This window comes from Myxine glutinosa, chromosome 14 (assembly GCF_964187855.1).
Source record: "Myxine glutinosa chromosome 14, kmMyxGlut1.1, whole genome shotgun sequence".
Taxonomy (NCBI): domain Eukaryota; kingdom Metazoa; phylum Chordata; class Myxini; order Myxiniformes; family Myxinidae; genus Myxine; species Myxine glutinosa.
The window spans coordinates 39,026,878-39,054,098 of record NC_136274.1 but is presented as its reverse complement, the minus strand read 5'-3'; the positions used below and the strand labels follow the sequence as shown (position 1 = coordinate 39,054,098).

At 48.4% G+C, this 27,221-nt stretch overlaps 1 protein-coding gene across 1 annotated transcript; it reads left to right on the top strand.

Moving 5' to 3' along the window:
• Positions 1-789: 789 nt before the first annotated feature.
• LOC137439341 (uncharacterized) lies at positions 790-26,163 on the top strand. Its single transcript, XM_068135057.2, has 4 exons — positions 790-1,078; positions 18,070-18,202; positions 24,107-24,244; positions 24,523-26,163. Exons 1-4 carry the CDS (start codon positions 850-852, stop codon positions 25,886-25,888), a joined length of 1,866 nt encoding a protein of 621 aa, XP_067991158.1. The 5' UTR covers positions 790-849; the 3' UTR covers positions 25,889-26,163.
• Positions 26,164-27,221: the final 1,058 nt, after the last annotated feature.

Below are 27,221 nucleotides of genomic sequence, written 5' to 3'. Positions count from 1 at the left end.
GAATTAAATATAAATGACAACCTTATCAAAATGGATATTTCAACAAAAGGGCTGACAATATTTTCATACCTTACAAATGTGTCTCCATACACACACACACACACACACACACACACACACATACATACATATGAACACACACACACATACATATACATACACAAACATACATTACACACACACACACACACACACACACACACACACACACACAAATATACAAACAAAAAACATACATATACACACACACGTACCTATACACACACAAACAGACACACACACACACACACATACACACATACATACACACACACACACACACACACACACACACACACACACACACACACACACACACCCCTCCTGTCTTGATTTCGAACATCACCTCATCTTTCTATTGCTCCTTTGGTATCTCCCTTTGTTTCTTTTTACCCCTGGCAGTGGGGACTTTGTGGTTTCAGCATCCTTGAAATCAATTCAACCTTCGCAAAAAAAAAAGCAGCAACTTACATTTACTGGTCCTGCTGGTGAAACAGAGGCAGAGAGAACTATAAATGACTATAACCAAGAACTATAACCAAGTCCGGAACTATAAATGTGTAAAATAGTGTCACAATAATTGCACACCGCCCTCGTCGGTACCTGGTCGCGCACCTACGGAGATCTCTTTCTCCAAACACGGGGATGTTTTTATCTTTAGACACAACACGGTGACTGGTGTTATAAAGGTCACATTAATTTAATTCCCACACAGAACAGCTCCAAGCCCAGCCCCGTATACTCGTCCTAAACAAAGTCCCTGAAGAGTGCGCGCCCTCACTCAGCACGTACCGCAGCAGGCCGAGCACGATGGACCGTTGGCTCATATGGACAGGTCTTTTCATCACCAGCCTTCACCTGAACCGAGAACGTCTACGTGTGCGGGCTCTTCCCGTACTCGATAATAACGGTGAAAATCCAGGTGCGTTACCCTCCGGTAACAGGTGGCTTTCACGCTCGGCACGGTCCAAGAGGCTGGTCTACCCAGGGACGCTGTGGTGCGGCACAGGTACACTCGCGGAGTCCTTCGACGATCTTGGTACGCACGGTACTTTTTGGTTCTCAAGTGATGAATCTAAGCTCGTGCTCTTGTCGTCGTATGGCTGCGTTTTTCGCAATTCTTGTTTCCATAGTTCAAGAGTTGAAGTCACAAACTCGCACTAGTCCGATTTTCATCATCTTCGGGTTTTCCCCCCATTTGGGGTCAATCACTGAGACACAGGTCCCAGGATAATCATGGATTTGAAGTCAGAATGATGCAATAATCATGTAAATGAAAACTGAGGATTTGAAAGATTTGACGTAAATTTAGGTCTACATGAGGGGTCTTAAAATCATGAACTTATGTGCAGAGTCACACCCATGATTCGTACAGGAGCCAAAAAACCCCAGCTGCCTTGTCTGCGATAGCCTTCGAAAAGAGAAGGCCATTGTGGTTTGGCACCATGAATACATTTCTGCGCTGGCCTATGGGGGACATTCAATGTGATACACCTGACAGCCAGGTGTGTGTGTACACATGCGTGAACTCGACCCGATTGAAATATGACTTATATAACCATACTCGAAAGTTTTTTTTCATAATAAATATGAATTTCTTCCCCAAATGTCAACAACAAGAAGAAGACAATACACTTGTGGCAAAAAGGCTGATAAAATTATTCATTCCAAAAATTGACTCCACCATGAAGCGCTTGTGTCAAATCGGATGATTTTTGATTTAGAACACCTGCAGCCCCTGCAGAATATACATTGGACTATATATACAATTAATTACACATCCAAATTTTTATCTTTTTTGAGAGACGCTCATTGTTTTGCAAACAATTTATGGATTTGAGGTCAGAATGCAAATTAGTACAACAACTGCATTGTGGTGGATTATTCGCGTGCACAGTTTCGTCTCCTCTCGGGCGTCTTTTGGAGAGAATTCATCAGCTGTCTCATATAATCGACAATTAGCAAAACTGAGTCCGAGATATCAAGATATGTATACAAAACTGAGTCCGAGGAATATATATATATATATATATATATATATATATATATATATATATATATATACGTATATATATATATATATATATTGTTGCGGATATGAGGACTGTATGTTTTTTTGATTGTGTAAATTATTATTATTGTTTATTCTGCGCCCCCTGCCTCCGGAGCTGTGTAAAGGTGAAAGGGCATCCCATAATTAGTCCACAAGCATACACGTCAGCCAATAATAGAATACCCCTGTTTGATAGTTATATCTTATTCTGTGTTTTAGAGTAAGGCTGTGTCTCCCATTAATTGAAGTACTCCATTGCACCAGTGAAAGAGAATAGATCCCCTTTCATTCCCATCCCCAAAATCTCCATTTCCTTCACATCCCCTTTCGTCATCGCCGAGCCTCGATTGCCAATTACCTCCCCTCCAAAACCACCATTGAACAAGGGCTCGGGTCGGGGAAGAGGGGCGTGCCCGCCCGTCGTCATCAAGGGCGGAGCCAGAGGGTCGCATGACCAACCAGGGCCGAGGTGAGCACACCGATGGGCGTGTCCAAAAGGCCGGCGGCTTGATCGCTGGAGGCGCTATAAAGGCGCGCGCGCAAGAAGCGTTGAAGAGTCAGTGGAGTCGGTCAGTGAGTCAGTGGAGTCGGTGGTCAGTTGGTTGCGTTGGTTGCGTTGGGTGAGTCAGTGGAGTCGGAGGTCAGTCGGTTGCGTTGGTTGCGTTGGGTCAGTCGGTGGTGAAGAGTCGGTGGTGAAGGTGGTCAGTGGTTGCGTTGGTTGCGGTGAGGAGTCGGTGGTGAGGAGTGAGTGGACCAAGAAAGAGTTGAGGGTTGGACCAGACAGTCAGACAAGTCCTGGGAAAGCAGCGGAGGCCACAGCAGCAACACCACCCAACAGCCACTTGGGGCCTGGACGGCGGTTTTGAGCAAGGCCGTGAAGGAACGGCGGCTGCTAAACGCGCCGATCGTGCTGCAGGACCCCCTTGGACCTTCCTCTCCCTCCAGCCATCCACCTCCTGCCTTTCCACCCTTCTTGTGTACGTGAGTTTGTTTTGTTTGTTCTGTCCCTGGGTTAATTAAGTCTGTATAAGCTAGTATTTGCACTGTGTCACCTGCGTCTTATGTGTTGTAAATAAACGTGACTGCTTTCTTTTTGCTTGTGTGTACAATAAATCCAATTACTCTTCTGTCCGTCTTCTCGTTTTATTCCTTTTCCTCTTTGCATTTCATCGTTTTAGTCTTTTCCCAGATTGGGCAGCTGCGGTGCGATACGGCCAAAGTTCTGGGTGAATCGGGTGAGTCGGGGAACAACTGTTCGGTCGCGGAGCCTTCGCTCGGCAAAGTAACATCTAAACCGCGATCAGTAACAATATATATATATATATATATATATATATATATATATATATTTATATATATATATACAGTATATATATATATATATATATATATATATATATATATATATATATATATATATATATATATATATATATATATATATATACACGACCGGTCAAAAGTTTTAGAACACCTCAATTTTTCCAGTTTTTATTGAAATTTATGCAGTTTAATGTCCAGTGAATAACCTGAAATGGTACAAAGGTAAGCAGTAAACTGCTCGAGGTTCAAAAAAAAGTTTAGGTTAGCACAAACGGGAAAATAATGTAAATTGCACAGTTGCATTGTAAAAAAAAGGCCTCCTTCAGGGAACAAGCAATGGGTTAACAATTTACAGCTGTTCTGCTGCAATGTAAGTAAATTAAGCCTTGAAAGTTGATGCAAACAATTCCGACAGGTGTCCCAACATCTGCTGATTACTTGATTACAAACCCCCTGTCTGTATAAAAGCAGGATTGGAACAGACTGTTATTACACCCTCTGAAGCATTATTTGGAAAACATTGCACTGCAGGAAGTAGTATATTGGAAACTGGAGGAAACTCTGACAGGAAGAGGTCTGGCAGACCCAAAACCACAAGAGAATCAGAAGACAAGTTTCTGAGAGTCAACAGCTTGCGTGATAGGCGGCTCACAGGACAACAGCTTCAAGCACAGCTTAACACTGGTCGAAGTAACCAAGTCTCAGTTTAAACTGTGAAGACAAGACTTCGAGCTGCAGGTTTGACAGGTCGAGTGGCAGCAAGAAAGCCATTGCTAAGATGGCAAAATAAGAAAAAGAGGCTTGCCTGGGCCATGAAGCACCACCAGTGGACTACTGAAGACAGGAAGAAGTTATTATGGACCGATGAATCAAAATTTTAAATCTTTGGTTCATCATGCAGGGTTTTTGTACACTGTCGAGCAGGCGAAATTGTAAAGCACTTGGTTAACGTCATCTCGGGATATGCTCCGCAGGTTGGTCGGAGCGATGAGGACAAGGACAAGTTCTGGTGTGCAATAGAGAAGCTGATGGAAAACGTGAAAGATGAGGAGGTTGTTGTGGTAGGAGGAGACCTAAATGGACATGTGGGAAGGAGTATGGATGGTTTTGAGGGAGTTCATGTGGGTTACGGATATGGTGTGAGAAATGGAGAAGGTGAAAGGATTTTGGAGTTTGCTGATGGAGCTGATTTGTTGATTTGTAATATTCAGTTCCAGAAAGAGGATAATAAGCTTGTTACATACACGTCAGGTGGGTCGACGACAACCGTTGACTACCTGATGGTACGTAGGCGAGATAGGGGGCACCTCCGGGACACAAAGGTGATCCCGGGGGAGGAGGCTGTTTCACAGCACCACTTGGTTGTCTGCGATATAAGGGTGAAAGGTGCGAGGAGAGCTCGGTGGGTGAAGTACCAACCGAGAATGAAGGTGTAGAGGTTGAAAGAGGTGACAGTGAGGGAGGCATTAAAAGAGAGGCTGAGTATGGTAGCGGATGATGTGGTTGAGCTTTAAAGTGCTTCGAAGTCAATGAAAGATAGTCTTTTTGGAGCCGTTGGTGAGGTATGTGGATGGAAAAAAGGGCCACCGAGGCACTAGGAAACATGGTGGTGGGATGATGAAGTTGGAAAGAGGATTGACGAGAAGAGGAAGAAGTTCAAGGAGTGGCAGAAGGCAAAGGGTGCGGGGGCAGAAAAGGCAGAGCATGAAAGTTGTAAGGCAGCCAGCCAATAAGGCTGCAAAGAAAGAAGTAGCAAAGGCGCAAGAGGCATGTAGGAAAATGTTCGGAGAACGCTTGGATTCGGAAGGGGGTCAGAGAGCGGTATTCAGGATTGCAAAGCAGATAGTGCAAGAGAGGTGTGATGTGATGGGGGTGAGTTGCTTGAAGGATGAAGTGGGACAAATCGTTGTGGACCCAGAAGGAATTAAAGGAAGATGGAAGAGACATATCGAAATGCTGTTGAATGCAGAGAATGAATGGGATGGCAACATCGAGAGTAACCCAGTTTTAGGACCGGCAGAGAAGATAACTGTGAAGGAAGTTGAGGAAGCGATAAAAGCAATAAAGAATAGAAAAGCGGGAGGGCTGACGGGAGTTGTGGGAGATATGTTGAAGGCAGCAGGAAGTTAGGGGTGTGAAGAGAATGACAGAAATCTGCAATCTGGTGGTGAAAGAAGGCCGCATTCCAGTAGATTGGGAAGTGAGTACCCTCATCCCTCAATAAAAGGGGAAAGGTGACCCTCTGGAGTGTGGCTCTTATCGAGCGACAAAGTTATTGGAGCATGGAATGAAGGTATTGGAAAGGGTGTTCGAGAGGAGCATAAGGAAGAAAGTGAAGATCGACGAAAAGCAGTTTGGATTTATGCCAGGAAGAGGAACGACAGACGCGCTCTTTATTGTGAGGCAGTTGCAGGAGAAGTACATGGAAAAGAGGAAGAAGTTGTTTCTTGGGTTTGTTGATCTGGAGAAAGCATTCGATAGGGTTCCACGTGAAGTAGTGACATGGGCATTGAGGAAGTTAGGAGTGGAGGAATGGTTGATCAGAGTAGTGATGGCAATGTACGAGAGAGCACGCACAGCTGTAAGGACGAAGGATGGGAACAGTGGTGAGTTTGAGGTGAAGGTGGGAGTGCATCAGGGGTCGGTACTAAGTCCACTACTATTTGTAGCTGTGATGGAGGTGCTGGCTCGGAACGTAAAGGAGGGTTTAACGTAGGAGATGTTGTATGCAGATGATCTGGTGTTGATTGAAGAAAGTATGGATGGACTGAAGGAGAAGATGAACAAGTGGAAGGAATGTATGGAGACAAAAGGTCTGAAGGTGAATATCGGAAAGACGAAGATGATGGCAAGTGGAAAAGCATGTGGTGAGGTGGAAAGAACTGGGAAGTGGCCGTGTGCTCTGTGCAGGAAGGGTGTCAGAGTGAACTCCATTCAATGTACAATGTGCGCTGAGTGGGTTCATCAAAAATGTAGTGGTTTGAGAGGGTCATTAACCAGTGTAGCAGCTACATTCAAATCTAAGGTGTGCACAGAGGGAGCTGCAGGTAGAGGATATGTTGAGTTGGATCTTGGAGACGGCGTGAAGCTGGAAGGTGTGAAAACATTTTGCTACCTCGGAGACATTCTGAATGGAGAAGGTGGATCAGACTCAGCAACGGTTGTTGGAGTGAGATGTGCATGGAAGAAGTTTTGGGAACTGAGTGGCGTGCTGACGAGGAGGGGAGTGTCGTTGAAGCTGAAGGGAAAGGTGTATGCTGCATGTGTGAGAAGTGTTATGATTTATGGGAGCGAGACATGGGTAATGAACGTAGAGCAGCAACGAAGGCTGGAAAGAGTGGAAATGCGAATGGTTTGGTGGATGTGTGGAGTATCGTTGAGAGAAAGGAAGACAAATGATGAATTGTGAAAGATGATGGGAATAGAGCCTGTGGTTGATGCTGTGAAGAGAAACAGTTTGAGATGGTTTGGTCATGTGTTGAGGAAGGATTAAAGTGACTGGTTGAGTCGAGTGATGGAAATGAATGTAGCAGGAAGTAGAGGACGGGGAAGACTGAGAAAGACTTGGCTAAAGATGGTGGAAGAAGAAATGCGGGCAAGGGGGTTAGCCAGGGGAGATGTAGAAAATAGGGCAAAATGGCGAAGATTGTTATGGGGTCCGCAAGGCTAACCCCCGCTCAAGCAGGGAAAATGGCCTTAAAATGCCTGTTGTTTGTTGTTGTCGAGTAGGTGAAAGGATGGTTCCTCAGTGTGAGACACCAACTGTCAAACATGATCTGGGGCCCTTTTGCTGGATCTAGAGTTGGTGACTTGCACAGAGTGACTGGCACCCTGAACCAAAAGGGCTACCACAGCATTTTGCAGCGCCATGCAATACCCTCTGGTATACGCCCTGTTGGTCAGGGGTTCATCCCACAGCAAGATAATGACCCTGAACACACCTCCAGGCTATGTCAAAACTACCTTTGAGGAAAAGAACAAGACGGTAGGCTTCAAATCATGGAATGGCCAGCACAGTCTCCAGACTTAAACCCCATCGAGCTGGTTTGGGATGAACTGGACAGAAGGGTGAAAGCAAAGCAACCAACAAGTGCAACACATTTGTGGGAACTGCTGCAACAGTGTTGGGAAGACCTTCCCGAACAATATTTGATTTCCATTGTAGAAAGAATGCCACAAGTGTTTTCGGCGGGTTATATCTGCAAAAGGTGGCTACTTTGCTGAGTCAAAATTTTAAATAAAATTTTGTTGAACAAAATGCTTCTATGATTTATTTTTTTTATCTCCAATTGTTTATTTGTTCTATGCTTAATTTCAGAGTACATTGAGACATTAAACTGCATAAATTTCAATAAAAACTGGAAATATTGAGGTGTTCTAAAACTTTTGACCGGTAGTGTATATATGTATATATGTATTTATATATATATATATATATATAATGGTATCTGTAATCTGGTTCTCCAACCTAATGAGCGGACAACATGACGTCATCGCCATGCACGTCTGCCTTGCCTGCAAAGTTCCAGAGGAACCATCCAGCAGTGCGTCATTACGGATTATAAATACAGATTATAAATACAGCGGTTCTCCACTGATGATATGAAGGTCGCATAGTGACTGATATATATATATGTATACACATATATATTCACTACATGACCAAAAGTTTGTGGACACCTGAACATCGAACATCTCATTCCAAAATAATGGACATTAATATGGAGTTGGTCCCCCCCCTTTGCTGCTATAATGGCCTCCACTCTTCTGGAAAGGCTTTCCACTAGATGTTGGAACATTGCTGCGGGGATTTGCTTCCATTCAGGTACGAGAGCATTGGTGAGTCGTGGGGTCGGGCACCGATGTTGGGTGATTCGGCCTGGCTCGCAGTCAGCGTTCCAATTCATCCCAAAGGTGTTCGATGGGGTTGAGGTCAGGACTCTGTGCAGGCCGGTCAAGTTCTTCCACACCGATCTCGACAAACCATTTCTGTATGGACCTCACTTTGGCACGGGGCCATTGTCATAATGAAACAGGAAAGGGCCTTCCCCAAACTGTTGCCACAAACTTGGAAGCACACAATCGTCTAGAATGTCATTGTATGCTGTAGCGTTAAGATTTCCCTTCACTGGCACTAAGGGGCCAAGCCCGAACCATGAAAAACATCCCCAGACCATTATTCCTCCTCCACCAATGTTTACAGTTGGCACTATGCATTTGGGCAGGTAGCATTCTCCTGGCATCCGCCAAACCCAGATTCGTCCGTCAAACTGGCAGTTGGTGAAGCGTGATTCATCACTCAAGAGAATGAGCTTCCACTGCTCCAGAGTCCAATGGCGGTGAGCTTTACACCACTCCAGCCGACACTTGGCATTACGCATGGTGATCTTCGGCTTGTGTGCAGCTGCTCAGCCATGGAAACCCATTTCATGAACCCCGACGAACAGTTGTTGTGCTGACGTTGCTTCCAGAGCAGTTTGGAACTCCGTAGTGAGTGTTGCAACTGAGGACAGACTATTTTTACGTGCTATGCGCTTCAGCACTTGGCGATCCCATTCTGTGAGCTTGTGTGGCCTTCCACTTCGTGGCTGAACTGTTGTTGCTCCAAAACGTTTCCGCTTTACAATAACAGCACTTATAGTTGACCGGAGCAGCTCCAGCAGGGCAGAAATTTGATAAACTGACTTGTTGGAAAGGTGGCATCCTATGACCGTGCCACGTTGAAAGTCACTGAGCTCTTCAGTACGGCCCATTCTACTGCCAATGTTTGTCTATGGAGATTGCATGGCTGTGTGCTTGATTATATATACCTGTCAGCAATGGGTGGCTGAAACAGCTGAATCCACTAATTAGCAGGGGGTCTGCATACTTTTGGTCACGTCGTGTTGGCTCGGCTCGCTACGCATCATTACAGAGGAACGGGCTTGCTTTAGCTGAGGATAATGACTGTACCTGAGTTGTTGTGTTGTCATGATTTACACCAATCATAATACAAACAATTATTTTGCACAAATTTATTTGTGGTGTTTGTGATATTACATTTTTATAAGTAATTTAGGTTGAAGATTTAGGTTAAAAAAAAATATTACAATTTCAAAAAAAGAACCCCTTAGCACATACATACGGGAGGGGTAGGTGCAGACTGGAAGTTTGGGACATTACACCTCACCAACATGTAATTAAAAACACCTCACCACCACGTAATTCAAAACACCTCACCAACATGTAATTAAAAACACCTCACCACCACGTAATTCAAAAGACATCATCACCACCTGATTCAAAACACCTCGCCTCCACGTAATTCAAAACACCTCACCACCACATAATTCAAAAGACATCATCACCACCTGATTCAAAACACCTCACCACCACATAATTCAAAAGACATCATCACCACCTGATTCAAAACACTTCACCACCACGTAATTCAAAACAGCTCACCACCACGTAATTTAAAACAGCTCACCACCACGTAATTCAAAACACTTCACCACCACGTAATTCAAAACACTTCACCACCACGTAATTCAAAAGACATCATCACCACCTGATTCAAAACACCTCACCACCACGTAATTCTTAACACCTCACCACCACATAATTAAAAACAGCTCACCACCACATAATTCAAAACACCTCACCACCAAATAATTCAAAACACCTCACCACCACATAATTCAAAACACCTCACCAGCACATAATTCAAAACACCACACCACTACGTAATTCAAAACACATCATGTGTGTATATATATATACTAGCTTGATTCACCACCACCTGATTCAAAACACATCATCACCACCTGAATCAAAACACCTCACCACCACGTTATTAAAAACAATTCACAACCACGGAAACCAAAGTTTGAGGGAGGGTAAGTAGTTCAGTGACAACACAGACACTGCCCAGATATGTAGATATACAGATAGATGACTGACTGTACCTGAGTTGCTGTTTTGTTTTCACCAATTACACCAATCATGGTTTACATTTAAAAGTTCATATAAAGAGATGCCCTTCATCTGGCAAATAAAATACATTTATATCTTCCTGCAACTGTATGAATCAAATTGGCGCCCCTTTATGTGTACTGTTCTAGAGCATTACCTGGTTCCTCCTCAGAACACAAGGGTATTCCTCCCCACCCACCACCAACCCAGACTTACACCCCCCTCCCCACCCATCCCCCGCCCAGACTCCCCCCCCCCCCACTCACCACCCTGACTTCTACCCCCCACCCAATCTGACTTCCACCTCCCTCTCCACCCATCACCCACCCAGACTCCACCTCTCCCCTCACCCACCACCCACCCAGACTACCCCTCTCCCTTCTCCCTCCCCCCCCCCCACCTAACATCTTCCTGTGCACAGAGTACAACCAGCAATTTTGAACTTTTTATGTTCAGTGGTTCAGTTTATGAAGGTCAAACAAACAAACACACAAACGCACCCACAAACGGACACTTCTCGAATTATAGTATTATTGTGTACCTCCAGCAAGAGCACTAATTAATCAATGAATAGATATTGTGTCCATCACATGGATTTAAAATGGTGTGAATCTGTGTGCTGTGATTCAGGCCCGATGTGAATTATATTGTGGCCTCTGTAATAGTCATGGATGCCAACCTATGTGGATTAAACTATTGAATTGTACAGATAAAGAGCCAAATACCTGCTCCAATCAGGCATACTCATGCAAGATCCTTAACAGTCACGTGATTCCAGAGAGGACAGCTGGATTAACATGTGAAATGCGCCATCCATGCAGGGAGGTCCACTAGTTCATGTCAGCCTGGACAAGTCACTGTCTGGAGATTAGATGTTTCCTGTGTAGAGAACTCCACATAATGAAGGGTGACGACAACATCAACGCCAAGGTGTAGCATGAACAGAGAGGTATAAATTGAGAAAAAAAGGCAAATCAAACACTGAATGTTTGCAAAGTACAGTAATCTATGTAGAAGTCAAAGTAGATCCCACTTCTGACACCATTTAGGAGAACTGTTTTATTGTCAGGCCATGGCTGATTAGCGTACTCTCGCGAGATCTCACGTGATCCCGTTCGACTCGCAAGTCGCAAGAGCATATGGTATTTCACACAACACGGAACCGACATGCGCACGCACACACATGGAGCATTAGAGCAGGAACTGCATTACATTACAGTCATCATAATTACCCTGCGCTCACGAAGCAAGAGGCGGGGTTAAGCGATCGGTTGCGTGCATACATGTGGCACACGTATGTACGAATGTGTCTGTATTTCAAAAATTCATTTTCTCAGCAAGTGTTGGTCCGATTGACACGAAACTTTGCACCATTGCAGCGTCTCCTCATGTAAAATGTTTTAGTGATAATCATGATGTAAGTCACGTGGTACGGATGGATATTGGAAAAAAGTTGCACCTCTATATCTCCGAAACCGCTCAATCAAAAAAATTGAAACATGGTTCATTGTCAAGTACTCCCCATGCGGAAGATATATTAATGATGTCATCGGTGCCTTCATTATGATGTTGTAGCGGCTGCCGCTGGGTGTTCACAATCGCCTTGCACCTATCAAGGACGCGGAGCGATCACCATGCCGGGCTCGTCCAGGACGCCCGGGCAGGCCCGCGCTCAACTTGCCAGGCCTCGGTCGGGACGCCCGGGCATGCCCGGGCATGCACGGGCAGGCTCGCCCTCAACTTGCCAGGCCGCAGCCAGGACGCTGGGCCACGCCCCCTGGCGCCGGGCCTGGGCAAACCCCCTGGGTTAATAGATATATATTGCTGACTGATAAACGGGTTTTCAGAGTGCCTGAGTGTTTGATTTCAATAAAGCAACTCAGATGAATTCCAGCTTTTTGTCGCGTCCATTCTTCCGATCGACGTGGGAGCCCCAGCTCCTTCATTGGTGACCTATCGACATGGACACGGCAGTCGCCCTTAAACTGCCTACCTTCTGGGAGGCTCACGCGGCGGTTTGGTTCGCACAGGCGGAGTCCCTGTTCGCCCTGCGAGGCATCACGGCCGACGACACCCGCTTCCACCATGTGGTAGCTGCGCTCGGGTCGGCTACCGCGGCCCGCGCCCTGAGCCTCCTCGAAAGCCCGCCAGCCGCTGACAAATACGGCGCGATTAAGAAGCTTCTCCTCGATGCTTTCGCCCTCCCATCGGCGGAACGCGCACGGCGCCTGCTCGAACTGCCTGAGCTCGGCGACACGCGCCCTTCCGAGCGAATGGACTACATGCTTTCACTGCTCGGCGAGCACTCTCCGGCATTCCTGTTCCGGGAGCTGTTCCTCCGTCAGCTGCCTAACCCGGTACGCCTCGCCCTGGCAAGCACGACGATCACAGATCCCCGGGCCCTTGCCAGAGAAGCCGACAAGATCTCCGCCGCAGGACGGCGCATCGCAGCGGCGACATGGGACCCACCGCCGTCCGACGCAACAACCATGGCGCCCGGGCACCCGGCACGGTCGACGGCCGAACTGCCGACGCAATTGGCGGCCGCTCTACCGTGCCGACCACCTCCAGCACGACGACCGAGGCCTCCACCCGACCAAGCGTGGTGTTACTATCATGCCAGGTTCGGACAAAAGGCCCGGACATGCCGACCCCCGTGCACCTTCGGCAGGCCGGGAAACGGCCGGGCCGGCGTTCATTACCAGCCATGAGCGCCGGCCACACGGGCAACTTACTGTTCATCACGGATAAAGCGTCCGGACGGCGCTTCCTGTGCGACACCGGCGCCCAACTGAGCGTCATACCCGCCTCTGACCAGGACAGGCAATCCGCGGTTTGCGGCCCCTCCTTGGTTGCGGCCAACGGATCGACTATCCGCACCTTCGGCCCGCGCAACGTCACCCTCTGCTTCGGCGGCCAACGCTTTGCTTGGACGTTTGTAACCGCCAACGTGCCCATGGCTCTGCTAGGCGCCGACTTCCTCTGCGCACACGGACTGCTGGTGGACGTCCAACGGCGTCGTTTAATCAACGCTGAAACCTTCAGCTCCCTGGTATGCACATTGAGCAGCTCCGCGCCGACCGAGCTGGCATGCACCGTCCCGGCGGCGAACGAGTTTGCTCGCCTGCTCACGGAGTTCCCGGCCCTCACGCGGCCGACGTTTTCGGCCGTCGCAGTACGGCATGGGATCGAGCACCACATACCAACCACGGGCCCGCCGGTCTACGCCAGGGCCCGCCGCCTCGACCCAGCCAAGCTCGCCGTAGCGAAGGCCGAATTCGACGCGTTGGAGCACCTCGGCATCGTGCGGCGCTCCGATAGCGCGTGGGCCTCGCCACTGCACATCGTGCCAAAGCCGGGGGGTGGATGGCGCCCGTGTGGCGACTACCGCCGTCTCAATGACGCTACCACCCCCGACAGGTACCCGATCCCACATATCCAAGACTTCTCCGCCCGTCTGGCGGGACGGGTCATTTTTTCGAAAATTGATCTCATACGGGGATATCACCAGGTACCTGTCAGGGCGGCCGACGTCCCTAAAACGGCAGTCATCACGCCGTTCGGCTTATTCGAATTCTTGCGGATGCCGTTTGGCCTCAAGAACGCGGCTCAGGCGTTCCAGCGCTTGATGGACGGCGTGCTGCGTGACCTGCCGTTCCTTTTCGTTTACCTGGACGACTTCCTCGTCGCCAGCACGTCCCGGGCCGAGCACCTCCTCCACCTCCGAACACTGTTCGGGCGCCTCAGCGAGCACGGCCTCATCGTCAACCCGGCCAAATGCCACTTCGGCACGACGGCCGTTGATTTTTTGGGCCACCACATCACCAAGAACGGGGCCGTGCCGCTGCCAACCAAGGTCGAGGCCATCACCACGTTCCCGCGTCCCCGCACCATAAAGGCCCTGCAGGAATTCCTGGGAATGGTGAATTTTTATCACCGCTTCGTGCCCCGCGCTGCTCAACTCATGCGGCCCCTCTACGAAGCCCTCCGGGGCAAGCCGGCCAAGCACGACATCGCCTGGTCCGCAGCAATGGATGCGGCCTTCCAACGCTCAAAGCGGGCCCTCGCCGACGCAACACTGCTCGCTCACCCGGTGCTCAACGCTCCCATCGCCCTCACCACGGATGCCTCCGACTACGCGGTGGGCGCCGTACATGAGCAATGGCTGAACGGGGTTTGGCAGCCACTCGCTTTTTTCAGCCGGCAGCTCCGGCCGAACGAGCTCAAATACAGCACGTTTGACCGGGAGCTCCTCGGTCTACACCTGGCCGTCCGCCATTTCCGCCACCTCCTGGAGGGCCGACCTTTCACGGCGTTCGTCGACCACAAGCCGTTGGTTTACGCCATGGCCAAGGTCACGGAGCCATGGTCGGCCCGCCAACAGCGCCACCTCTCCGCCGTGTCGGAGTTTACCACGGACATCCGGCACGTCGCCGGCAAAAACAACGCCGTGGCCGACTGTCTTTCCCGGGCCAGCGCGAACGCGGTCCACCTGGGCGTGGATTTTGCGCTTATGGCGGCGGACCAAACCACCGACACCACGGTGCAAGCCCTCCGGACGGCGGACACGGGCCTCCGCCTGGCCGACATCCCCTGCGCGGACACTGTCCTGCTCTGCGACGTCTCCCAAGGCCAGCCTCGCCCCATCGTGCCCGTCACCTGGCAACGCCGCATCTTCGCCTCCCTCCACGGCCTTTCCCACCCGGGCCGGAAAGCTTCCCAGAAGCTGGTGTCGGCGCGTTTCGTCTGGCACGGCCTTCGTCGGGACGTCCGCGATTGGACCAGCACCTGCACGGCCTGCCAACGGGCCAAGGTCCACCGACACACCCAGGCCCCGCTGGCACCTTTCACCGTGCCCGAACGACGTTTCGACCACGTCAACGTGGATCTGGTGGGCCCCCTCCCCCCGTCACGGGGGTTCACACACCTGCTCACCATGGTGGACAGGACCACCAGGTGGCCGGAGGCCGTTCCCCTCGTCTCCACCACCACCGCCGACGTGGCGCAGGCTTTCATCGCCACCTGGGTCGCCCGCTTCGGCGCACCGGCGGACATCTCGTCAGACCGCGGACCACAGTTCACCTCCGAGCTGTGGGGCGCGGTCGCCCGCAACCTGGGGGTCAAGCTCCACCGTACTACGGCCTACCACCCCCAAGCAAACGGGTTGTGCGAGCGATTCCACCGCTCCATGAAGGCCGCGCTCATGGCCGGCCTTCAAGACGGCGGTTGGGCCGACCGGCTGCCGTGGGTCCTTTTGGGCCTTCGCACGGCCCCCAAGGAGGACCTCCAGGCATCCACCGCCGAGCTTGTCTATGGCCAGGTGCTACGCGTCCCGGGCGAATTCGTGCCCGACGCTACCAGTCCCTGGTCCGCAGCTCACCAGCGCTCGGACCTCCAGGAGGCCGCCCGACGGTTTGCCCCCGTGCCAACATCCCACCACGGTGACCCCCAGTCCTACGTCCCCCCAGCACTCCGCACAGCGGAGTATGTTTTTGTGCGTCACGACGCACATCGGTGGCCACTCCAGCCGCCGTACGACGGGCCCTTCCGGGTGCTGCGACGGGACGACAAGTCGTTCGTCATCGACATCGGCGGCAGGTCGGACCGGATTGCAGTGGACCGCCTCAAGCCGGCGCACGTGGACGTCGACCACCCACCACGGGTGGCCCTTCCGCCGCGGCGAGGCCGCCCCCCGTCCACGGTGCCCCCCACTCGACCGCCCACCACCTCACCGGACCCCCTCCCACGACCCGCCAGGGGTCGCTTCGGCCGGGTCATCAGGACCCCCCTCAAATTGACCCTGCCGGTGCAAGTCGATTCTGGGGGGACGTGTGTAGCGGCTGCCGCTGGGTATTCACAATCGCCTTGCACCTATCAAGGACGCGGAGCGATCACCATGCCGGGCTCGTCCAGGACGCCCGGGCAGGCTCGCCCTCAACTTGCCAGGCCGCAGCTAGGACGCTGGGCCACGCCCCCTGGCGCCGGGCCTGGGCAAACCCCCTGGGTTAATAGATATATATTGCTGACTGATAAACGGGTTTTCAGAGTGCCTGAGTGTTTGATTTCAATAAAGCAACTCAGATGAATTCCAGCTTTTTGTCGCGTCCATTCTTCCGATCGACGTGGGAGCCCCAGCTCCTTCAATGTCATAATTTGACAAGTACAACGCTTGATCTGATCAGTATTACATTTTTATTTTCGCTGCAATTATTGGTCCGATGGACATGAAATTATAACCAGAGGGGCACCTCCTCCTGTAGAATTTTTATTGATAACTAGCAGAAGTACCCGGCATTGCCGGGCGGGGGAGGGGAGGCGAGGGGGAAGGGGGAGGGAAGGGGAGGGCCAGTCAACAATGACGTTGCAGTTCTCATGGTCGGAGAGCAGCACAACAATCGCGACATCGTCCTGAATCTTCGCAACAGCACGAAGCGGATTTTGGAGACTCACCGATCCTGTGACGCCCTCCAGTACCGGCGTTGCCGGGTGGGGGAAGGGAGACCCGTACATTCCCAACCCGTACATTCGCCCTCTTGACTCAAGCTCACTCGGACAAAAGCTTCGCACAAATTACACCGTGAAGGCCCAATGGCCATGTCTATGCCACAAATCAAGTACGTGAGCGAGTCGGGCGCACTGAATTGAAAATATATAGAACGCTCATACTCCGTGAAAAGTGAAGCCAACTGGCGGCGGGCATGGAACATCACGTGATCGCTCTGAGCGAATCAGCGCGTTGCTCTGCCACCGGTCAGAATCCGTGTATAATATTCCTCGCTGAAAAAAAATCTATGTGAAACATGCTACTATCTATGCTAAATCATGCTAAATCATGATAAATGCTAATCATGCTAAAATCTATGCTACTTGCTGTGAGTTTATGGCGGCAAGGAACATCACGTGATTGCGTCACGAACATCATTCGTGATCACGTCATCACGATCGTCATCAATGAGCGCGAATGAGCGAATCAGCGCGCTGCTCTGCCACCGATTCAGATTCCGTGTATAATATTCCTCGCTGAAAAAAAATATGGATCTAAAGATGAAAGAAAAAAAACCTATGTGGTGTGAATGGCAATGTTCCTCGCTGAAATGTGAAAAAACGCAATCGCTTTTCGCTCTGAAATACGTGCGAACGCGTAACTGAGTTAATGGCGGCAAGGAACATCACGTCAGCTCTGAGCGAATCAGCGCACTGCTCTGCCACCGGTCAGATTCCGTGCATAATATTCCTCGCTGAAATGCGCTGAGGTAAAAATATGGTAAAAAAATATTATGAAATAAATTTTTAGGTCGGCCATGTGCTTCCCAGGCTCAATGGCCTGCTCTGTGCCAAATATCAAGTACGTGAGCCTCTCCGTTTAGGAGTCTATCGGTAACATTACACACACACAAACTGTGTTTTATATATATAGATTATGACCATGGGTTACACGGTACGGGCGCCATCTTGGAAAAACTTTGCACCTCTATCTCTGAAACCGCTCCATGGAAAACATTGAAACATGGTTCATTGTAAAGAACTCTGCATGGGGAATAAGTGTTGTTCATGATGATGTCATCGGTGCCTTAATTATGACGTCATAATTCGACAAGTACAATGCTTAGTCCGATCAGTTTGAAATGTATTGTGTGTGATCAACGCAACAATTATGGTGATCGAACCCCCCCAACTTCCTTTCCCTCTTCCCCACCCAGGTAAATATAAGAGTACAGACAGGTGTTGCCGTGAACATGATACCTGTAAGTACTACATCCATGGTTTTGAGTCGAAGTACGGTTATCACAACTACCGCTGGTACACGATCTCACACTGTGATTGTGACCTTGAGTAAGTACCATGCAGCTTCTTATTCCTTTTTATGCAGAAAAGCAATTGTAAAGTGAAATTTCCTTTGATTTTGTAACTCTGATTAATTAAGAAGGTAACAAGAGTATTTATCTATTGCAGGGTGCTTCCCCACCCTCCCCACCCAAAGGTAACTCTTAAGGTGTGTTCGTTTAGGTATAGTCGTAAGGTATAGCTGGGTTGAGAGTCGTGCCTGGGTTATATTGCTCAGATACAAGGACTGATCACAGGAACTTCCATGTCTGGTCTGCCTTGAACATCGTGTTGAAAACATTATTTTGTGAAGTCGTTGCCTGAATAAAGACCTTGAGGTGACAAAACCAACAGGAGGCAAGAATAGCCTTGAAATAAGAAGAGATGAACACAAGTTGTAAGGTTCAGAAATAGTTAAGGCAAGAACCATGGCTCTTTTCTACATTGCCTCACTTTTACTCGTACAAGCACAAATGGAAGATGTTGAGACATTGTTTGCACATCATTTTCAGTCATTGCTTCTGCACCAATTATACTATGCATATTATGCATACACACGCACAAGATGGCGGCAGCAGGATGCAGCACGCTTTGCTGCCTCCCTCTCGCCTGGGATGGAAAGGACCAAGAGCCGTGCCAAATATAACGATTTCGAAAGCAGCAAAGACCGAGCCAAAAAAGGCATCAATGGGAATGAGTACCAGGCACGAGGTGCCCAGTATCATGCCGTTCGACATGCGTTTGTGACACGGTCTGGTCCTGCAGCTTGGCGGGACTTGCTGATCTGCCAGGAGTGAAGGCTCGAGCTTTGGCAACTCCTTCTTGCCAAGTTCTGCCTGTTGAAGACGAGAGAGGCCGAATTCAATGGGATGGGGGACTGCGAATACAACTTCGATGGGAGTGATAACCGGGCCGAGGACGGCAGCTTTAGTGAGGGCGTGGGCCGTGCAAGTGGCGCCCAGAGTTGCCATAACGTTTGTTATTAAAACCCTTCCATTGTATCTCGCCTTATTATTCTTGTGACCCTATATTTTCTGGTCTTTCCTCTGTCATCTGTCTTTTATGTTTCTTTTACTCTCTACTCTCGACTCCAGTTTGTCCGACCAAGTATCTTCATGGTCCTGTAAATTCCTGATGTACATCACTTGTCATGTAATATCACTTGTCATAATTAAGGAATCTAACATTCATCACTTAGTTTGTTTAAGGGCGAATATTTGGTAAGGGTTACGGGTTTTTTTCGATTCACTTTTTTATTGTTATTTAGATTGTTTCATTCTGATTGCTTCATTCTTGTCTCCTTTCCCCACGCCATTTCCTTTCATTAAATGCACTTGATCTTGAGGTGGATTGAGTTTGTTCTGGGTGCTTTGTTTAGTTGTTTATGCTGGTTGCAGTGTAGTTGGAGTGAGGCTGAAACTGTGTTAGACCGCACTCGTGACCAATGTTTGCTCGGCCGAATTAGATCAGTTCACGGACGTCTGTCAGCGCTTCACCCGGCTCATTCCACGGTCCCACAAGTATTGTAACGTGGAAAACAGGCCCGCGAACTTACTCGGGAATCTGGACTTGGTTGGCGGTCGCGATTGTTTTGACATGACCCACGGGACTCAAACCAGGAAACTGGAATGGACCTGCAGCTGTTGCACATCTTAACCGTTAAGCCGCCACCACCAGGCAACTCCCTCTTGCCAAGCTGAATCGATAGTGAACAGCTTTTTACCATCTGATATAATATGAAAACTTTTAACGCCACCACACTTTATTTTTTCATCTGAAGGAAGTGGGTAACTTGAAGGACATTTAAGAGTCCGTCACATTGCGTGACGGCAGACATATGCAGACTAGACCAGCTCAATTTCCGGCAGCTTAGAATTCAGATCCTTAATACTGCTACTTCAAGATGTATTTTAACCCACAATCTCTAGGACACCAGGAGTGTACCCAGTATTGTTTGTGCTGAGGGGAGGGGCAGAAGGGGGAGATAAAAGTCAATTTTTACACCAACAGTAAAAGTGGAAGGTGTTTTTTGCAACCTGGAATGTCACCAGGGAGACAGTGTGAGAGGGCAGTGGACTTCCTCATGACAGTGTCAAGTCTCAGATGGATTCTCCATGATGACATGAAGCTTTATCCATGCAGAATACAAGTTAGACACAAACTCAATGGGCCAGATAAAAACAAGCGACTTGAATGGCTCAGTGGTTTGTGGAGAAAATGGAGGAAGGGCCTGGTTTTCTCAATGACATTTGGTTCTCCGACGAGGCTCATTTCTTGCTTAATGCGAGCACTGCTCTAATTTCCTGCTCATTTCACTCCCTCTCTCTGTTCTCTTCACCCTCTCTTTTGCTCAAGGTCATCTTCCATCTGCTTGGAAATCTGCCAACATCACCGCTTTGCACAAAAAAGGTGCAAAAACAGATCCCAGCAACTACAGACCAATCAGCCTTCTCCCAATTATCAGCAAAGTCATGGAATCCATCATTGCTTCAGATATGAAATCTTTCCTCTTCTCCAATGGCTTGATCTCTGATCATCAATTTGGTTTCAGACCTGGACACTCTACTCTGGACATGCTGCTTCTGCTTTCTCAACAATGGATGGAGGTCCTCAATGCCAAATAGGAAATTAGAGCAGTCTCCCTTGACATATCACGTGCCTTCGATACGGTCTGGCACCCCGCTCTGCTCACCAAACTCTCCTCTATTGGTATCCATGGAAATCTCCACGCGTGGCTGGCGGACTTCCTCTCTAGTTGTAGTCAACGTGTGGCCCTGAATGAGTTTCTCTCATCTCCTCTTTCTGTTCAGGCTGGAGTTCCACAAGGCAGTGTTCTGGGCCCTGTGCTTTTTCTGGTCTTCATCAATGATCTCTCTGACTCTCTTGAAAATCCTCTGTATCTCTTTGCTGATGACTCTACTCTCTGTCGCTCCATTCTTCATCCCTCAGATCGGCAGTCTGCTGCCTCCTCACTCTCTGCAGACCTGGACAAAATCACAGACTGGGCAAACAAGTGGCACATGTCTTTCAATCCTGACAAATCTCACACTCTTACGATGTCTCTCCGAAAAGACTGACTGGACAACCCTCCCATCCACTTTCTGAATAATCCTCCCCAAGAAGTTCTGTCACTCAAGCTTTTGGGTCTCACTATCTGCCATGATCTTTCCTGGGAAAACCACATTTCTAATCTGGCCTCCAAAGCCAGTCACCGACTGGGAATCCTCCGTCGTGCGAAGTCCTTCCTTGGCACACCTGAGCTCCTCACCACATACAAGGCTTTCATCCACAGCTCAATGGAATACTACTCTCCCCTCTGGGCTGGTGCTCCTGCCTCACACCTAGCTCGTCTTCACGCTGTTGAAACCAAAGCATTCAGAATCATTGGAATCTCCCGCGATGAAGCTAACTCCAAGGGCCTCTCACTCACTCACCGCAGGCAGGTTGGTGGTCTTTCCATCTTCTACCGACTCCTCTCTGGCCTTGCCCCCCCCAGCTCTCTCTGGGCTCTGTCCCGCAAATATTCCTACAGGTCGCACAAGATCTGCCTGCAACCCTCTTATGGTCAAACTGCCAAAATCAAGACTCTCTGCTCACCTTCACTCCTTCATTCCTCTTTTCTCCCACCTCTGGAACAAACTCCCTCACTCTCTTCAATCCCACTCCACCCTCCGGGTCTTTAAAACAGCTGTTCACCACCATCTCTTATCTTCCCCCATCCAAAACCTTGATCTTTTCTACCCCCGCTAATTTCACCCCAATTCCACTTTTTTGAAATACCAACTTCTGTCCTGGAAGTCCTTGGTGTCCTTGTGTTTTATACTTCTCCCTTCCCACGCCTCCTCCCCCCCAAGCCCTCTCCCTTCCACACATCTCCCTGCTCTCAAATGTTGTGTTTGTGTGCTTCCCCTTCTCTCCCCATCTTGTTTTCCGCTCCCTCTTTTTATATATTTTGTTTGTCTGGTTGATTTGTTTGTGAAGTAAATGTTAGCTCTTTCACGAGCCTCGATTCAGTATGCCCAAAAAAAAAAAAAAAAAAAAAAATGGCCAAGTCAACTCACGGAACAATGTCTACTGGGGCACACACAGTACCACCCGATGAGGTTGTGCACGGCCTGGTGTTCAATGAGCGAGCATGGAACCATCAGCGGACCGTTCTGGTTCCAATTGGAGGACGGTAATGCCTTGACCATCAACTCTGAGTGCTACATTAAAGTAATGAGTTCTGGGCTGCTTTTGATATTTGGTACACCCATGTCACACAGGATGTAGCATATACTCCTGACGTTTTATGTAATTCAGCATAAAAATGAATGAATTATCGATTTTTGTTTTGGCACACACAGTACCAGTTGTATAATTGGAATGACTGAAGTGATAAAATACCCCCTTTGGGAATATTTGAAAAAGATACCAAAAAATATCTACAAAACAAGCGTTATGCCTAGGTCTCCCGTCGGGGAAGTGATGTGAGTTGAGTTGACAAAGTGGAAGAGGCAGAAAACATGCAATGATATGATATTTCGCTCACAAGGTTCAAACATACATGGAGGTGGCCATCTTGGATTTTGACGTGGCGACCCAATTTCCAATAGCGTTCTTCCCTATGCCTAGATACACCCACACACAAGATTAGAAGTTGGTACTTCGCTTATTTTTCAAGATATTCTGCTCACAAGGTTCAGACATACATGGTGGCGGCCATCTTTGATTTTGACGTGGGTTGCACCCACACACAAAATTCGAATGCGGTCCTTCGCTTACGCACGCACACACACCCACACGCACGCACGCATGCCCGGACGGACACACGGACGGAGGGGAAAACCATAGTCCCCCTTTCGCTCAGCGGTGCGACGGGGGACAATAACTGCAACGTTTTCCATCTGAATGGACAATGAAATGGCCAGGGACCATTGTCTTCAGAGTGAAGAAGAGGAAAGTTAGGATGGTAGTAAGGCAAAGATCCGGGCCATGGACGGCAGCGTGTTGCGTTCTCTTACCCACCTTAGTTGTGAATACCAGAAGATCACAACTAACAAATTGAGTTTGCAAGCTGACAGTTTAACACTCTGTTGCCATAGTGATAGCTGGCTAGATGTGACAGCATTAGCTTCTGCTGACAGAATATAATTCTGAGACTTACTGAGGTTGATGTTATTAAAGGAAAATCATCAGAGACAGTTCAGTGGTCCACCTCCTTCTTTCTGATCGTGCATCCTCTGCCCTTTCCGTGCTTTGTCTCCCCCTCTAATCCCTCCCCCACCAGGTATCTGCAGGACTCACACGGTTCACCATCAACCCACTTCCAGTGAAACTACCTAAATCCAGAATCACTGTTCACCTCCATTCATTCCTCCACCCCCCCCCCCCCCCATCTCTGGAATCAACCTGCACATCCTCTTCAATGACATTCTTCCCTACAGGTCTTCAAGAGAGCTGTTCACCACCATTTCAGATCATCCCCAATCCAAAACCATGATCTTTTCTACCACCATTAAACCTCCCCAAACCCTCCTCTTTCCAGGTTCCAGTTTTTCCTTCCACCTCTGTGATTGAGAGTTTGCGGCTGTATCCATATTATTCAACTCGCTTCCTCCCCTTACCCTCAATCTTCTCCAAGTCTCCTACTCGGCCCTGCTGTTGGAGGCCCCTACTCTCTTTCTGCTGTTCTTTTCATTCTGTTCTGTCCTTATCCATTCTGTGTTCTAGCTCAAACCTCAACACAGAAGAAAACTTTTCCAAATCCTCCCTATGACCCAGATTCCCAATGACCAGTGGGGATCCACAACATGAAATTGTCCAGATATCAGTGCTTCAATTTTGTTTTGATGCAGAGTATTTTAAACTTTATTGCTTTTCAAACGGTTCCCTGCATATCAATATTCCAACATTGTGAATACATCTTTGCAGATTCAAAGAGTGCCTCCTGACATCTAACGAGACCGATGCTGCTCGAGATATTGGCCAAACGTTCTTCAATATGATTGGAACACCCTGCTTTGACTTTGAAGAAATTGAAACATGTGCAGAGAGGAGTTGGTATGGTGGGTAAGTTTCATAATGTTGTTTTGGCCGAGAGATCAAGTCATTGTAGGGGAAATCGAGCTGTTTCATCAAAATCAGAATGTGCTGGCAGGATGTCCTACAGGTGAATACATTCGGTCATCTAATTTCAATAGCAGATCAACTTTATATTCCGTGAGTTATTTCAAGATTTTTTGCTTTTGAAAGAGCTGGTTTTTTTGATCATGTGTGAACACATACTTAAGTTGGTAAAATTATCGAGTGAATCCACTTTGTGAATGAAACGCACTTTCCTTTCACAGATGCAAAAGACGTCAAAAGACGAAGGTTGCGGTCATTCGAGAGCAGGAACTTTTCTATTTTCAACGTTTTGAGCCAACGACAATGTCACCAGTTGAAAATGGTGGTGGCAAGTCTCAAGACATCGTGCAAGAGAACATGTCATCCACATTATCACCTGGCCAGCACCCTGGTCTTACAGTACCAGGGGGGATCAGGGACCTCCATCAGATGCAACTACTGTCAACGACATCTTTGCCATTCGCAGAGTTTCAAGAACCACTTAATAAACCAACCGGATGGATCAGAATCGTCAGGAGATGGAAGAGGTGGCTTGGGATTTGCAGGAAGAAAGGCCTTTCTGGACAAGCAAATCCAGAAAACTGCCAAGACCATGTCGTTGGATCAGCCACGGCGCACCAGGAGACAAGTGCACATGCCAGAGAACGGATGCGCATTTTGGGTTCTTCAAAAGATAATTATTACGACCTACAAAAGACTAGTCGAAGACTTAGACGAATATGTAAGGTTTTATTCTGCTTGCGGGAAGTTGACTCGACTGATGTTGGAACAACTCCAGAGCGGCTAGAAGAGCATGCACAAACCTATTCTTTCCACAACACAAACGCACGATGCGCCTCGTCCTCCACAAACTCCAATCCGCTCCTCCGAGAGAACTACAACTTTCAAAAGGATTCCCAATCAAAAATGCCACAAAATAAACTTTACAGTCCGTCATCTGGTGGAAACTGCAACGGACTGTCAAAGTCTCTCAACATTCCTCATGATGTAAAGGCATCGCCAAGTCCACAATGCCAAATGGTCAACTGTACGGATTCGGCAAAAGTAATTTCAAAGCGCACAAAACATTCTGAGAGAATGAACTCCACAACACCTGGTGGCCAGAAAATATGGAGAGAAAAAGTGATACCCATTTCCGCAAGAGTACTTACTCACCGACGTCGAAGGTTCATGTGCGAGTGCTTCAATTGCAGACGTAACAGGAGGCGGCATTATAGGAGCAAAAAGCATCTTCGAGTTTTGTTTCCAGCGCTCCCAGGAATCGATGCGACAGATCGGAGTCCGAAGAAGCAATTGGAAGCGTTGCTCAATGTAGAAAAAGAATCCAAGAATGATCTCAATCTCAACTTGCAGGTATCTTTAGGAAAAGAGCTGGAGAAGGAGGACAGAGATGGCTTTTTGAGTGTGGACACTTACAGACGCAGGAGATGTCAGCAGAATTGCAGATTTAGGCCCAAAAGGAGAAGTTGGAGGAGGAACAAGTGCTGCAGGAAAAATATACTAAAGTTGTGTTGCTTATACAAGACAAGAAAGCTAGGGACCTCCCATTACAATCAGATGTTTCAAGATTACATAGATTTGCAATAACACGTACATACAAGAGGTTGCATAGGTAAAATGGATTATATATATTGTCAGGGCTATCTACATGTTAGTTATGCCAATGTGTTTGAACCTGTGACACTCCCAATCCCCAAACACCATTATGTACTGCATACGTACGGGCCTGAACTCTCTGCCTCCTCCCCATATCATACATGTTGGAAATTTGATTCAGTAAATGCAATCTCACAAAATACCTGCATTCCACTGCCCTGTCTGGCATTGTTTGTTTTTTTGCAAAGAACATGACAAAAATATCAAAAAATATTATCACCTTCATGATTTTTTTATTAGGTTGGAAAGTCTGAGCTTGTGTGTGGATGGGTGATGGTTTCTGGGGTTTGTGCAGCTCATCCATGATGAGACGAATGACCCCCTCCTGCACCAAAGTTTCGTACTATTCCTTGTCACAGGCAGCAGTGAGGGCTTTCGTCAGGCACAGAGTTGGTGGCGACAAGGTGGCGATGGTTGTGGCTGCAGTGCAGCTCCAGTCGTGGAGGTGAAGAGGAGCGAAGAAGAATTCTCCCGTGGAGGGAAGAATGAGATTGAAAAGAGTGGGGAAGATGGCTCCACAGGTGGGGAAAAAGAGGAATAAATGAGTGGAGGTGAGCAGTGGTTCTGGATTTAGGCAGTTTCACTAGGAGGGAGGTTGCTGGTGGACCACGTGTGTCCTGCATATACCTGGAGGGGACAAAGCACAGAGAGGGCAGAGGGTGCAAGATTACAAATGAGGTGGAAGAAGCCAGAGACCACCGACCCGTTGGCAATGGCGAAGTGATCGGTCCATAGACTCAACTTCATCGTGAGAGACTCCAATGATCTTGAAAGCCTTGGTTTCCACAGCGTCAAGCTGAGCAAGACGTAGGGCAGTGGAGTTTTGAAATGTAGCTTTCCCAAGGGAGATTATGTCTGCGAGAGTGAGACTTTCAGTGAATGAACCTTTTTGAGGGGGTTGTTGAGAAAGTAGATGGGAGGATTTGTGGTACGGTCCAGAGAGAGAGACAGAGAGTGACAGAGAGAGCCAGAGATTCTCAGGATTGAAAGACATATTCCAAGTCTTTGACCAGTTTGTGATATTTTTCAAGGTCTGAGGGGAGGGAAGACGCTACTGCCTTTCTGTCAGAAGGATGAGGGATGACATGACAGAGTGGAGTCATAAGCAAAGAGGCACCAACACCCAACTTATGAGTATGGTGACAAATGAAGTCACCACATGTGAGAAAGAGAGAGTTGGGATGAGTCAGTAAAAGTTGGTCCATGTCATCTGAGAGAGATGTAGATGGAGTCATAAGTGTTGGGAGGACGGTACAACACATAG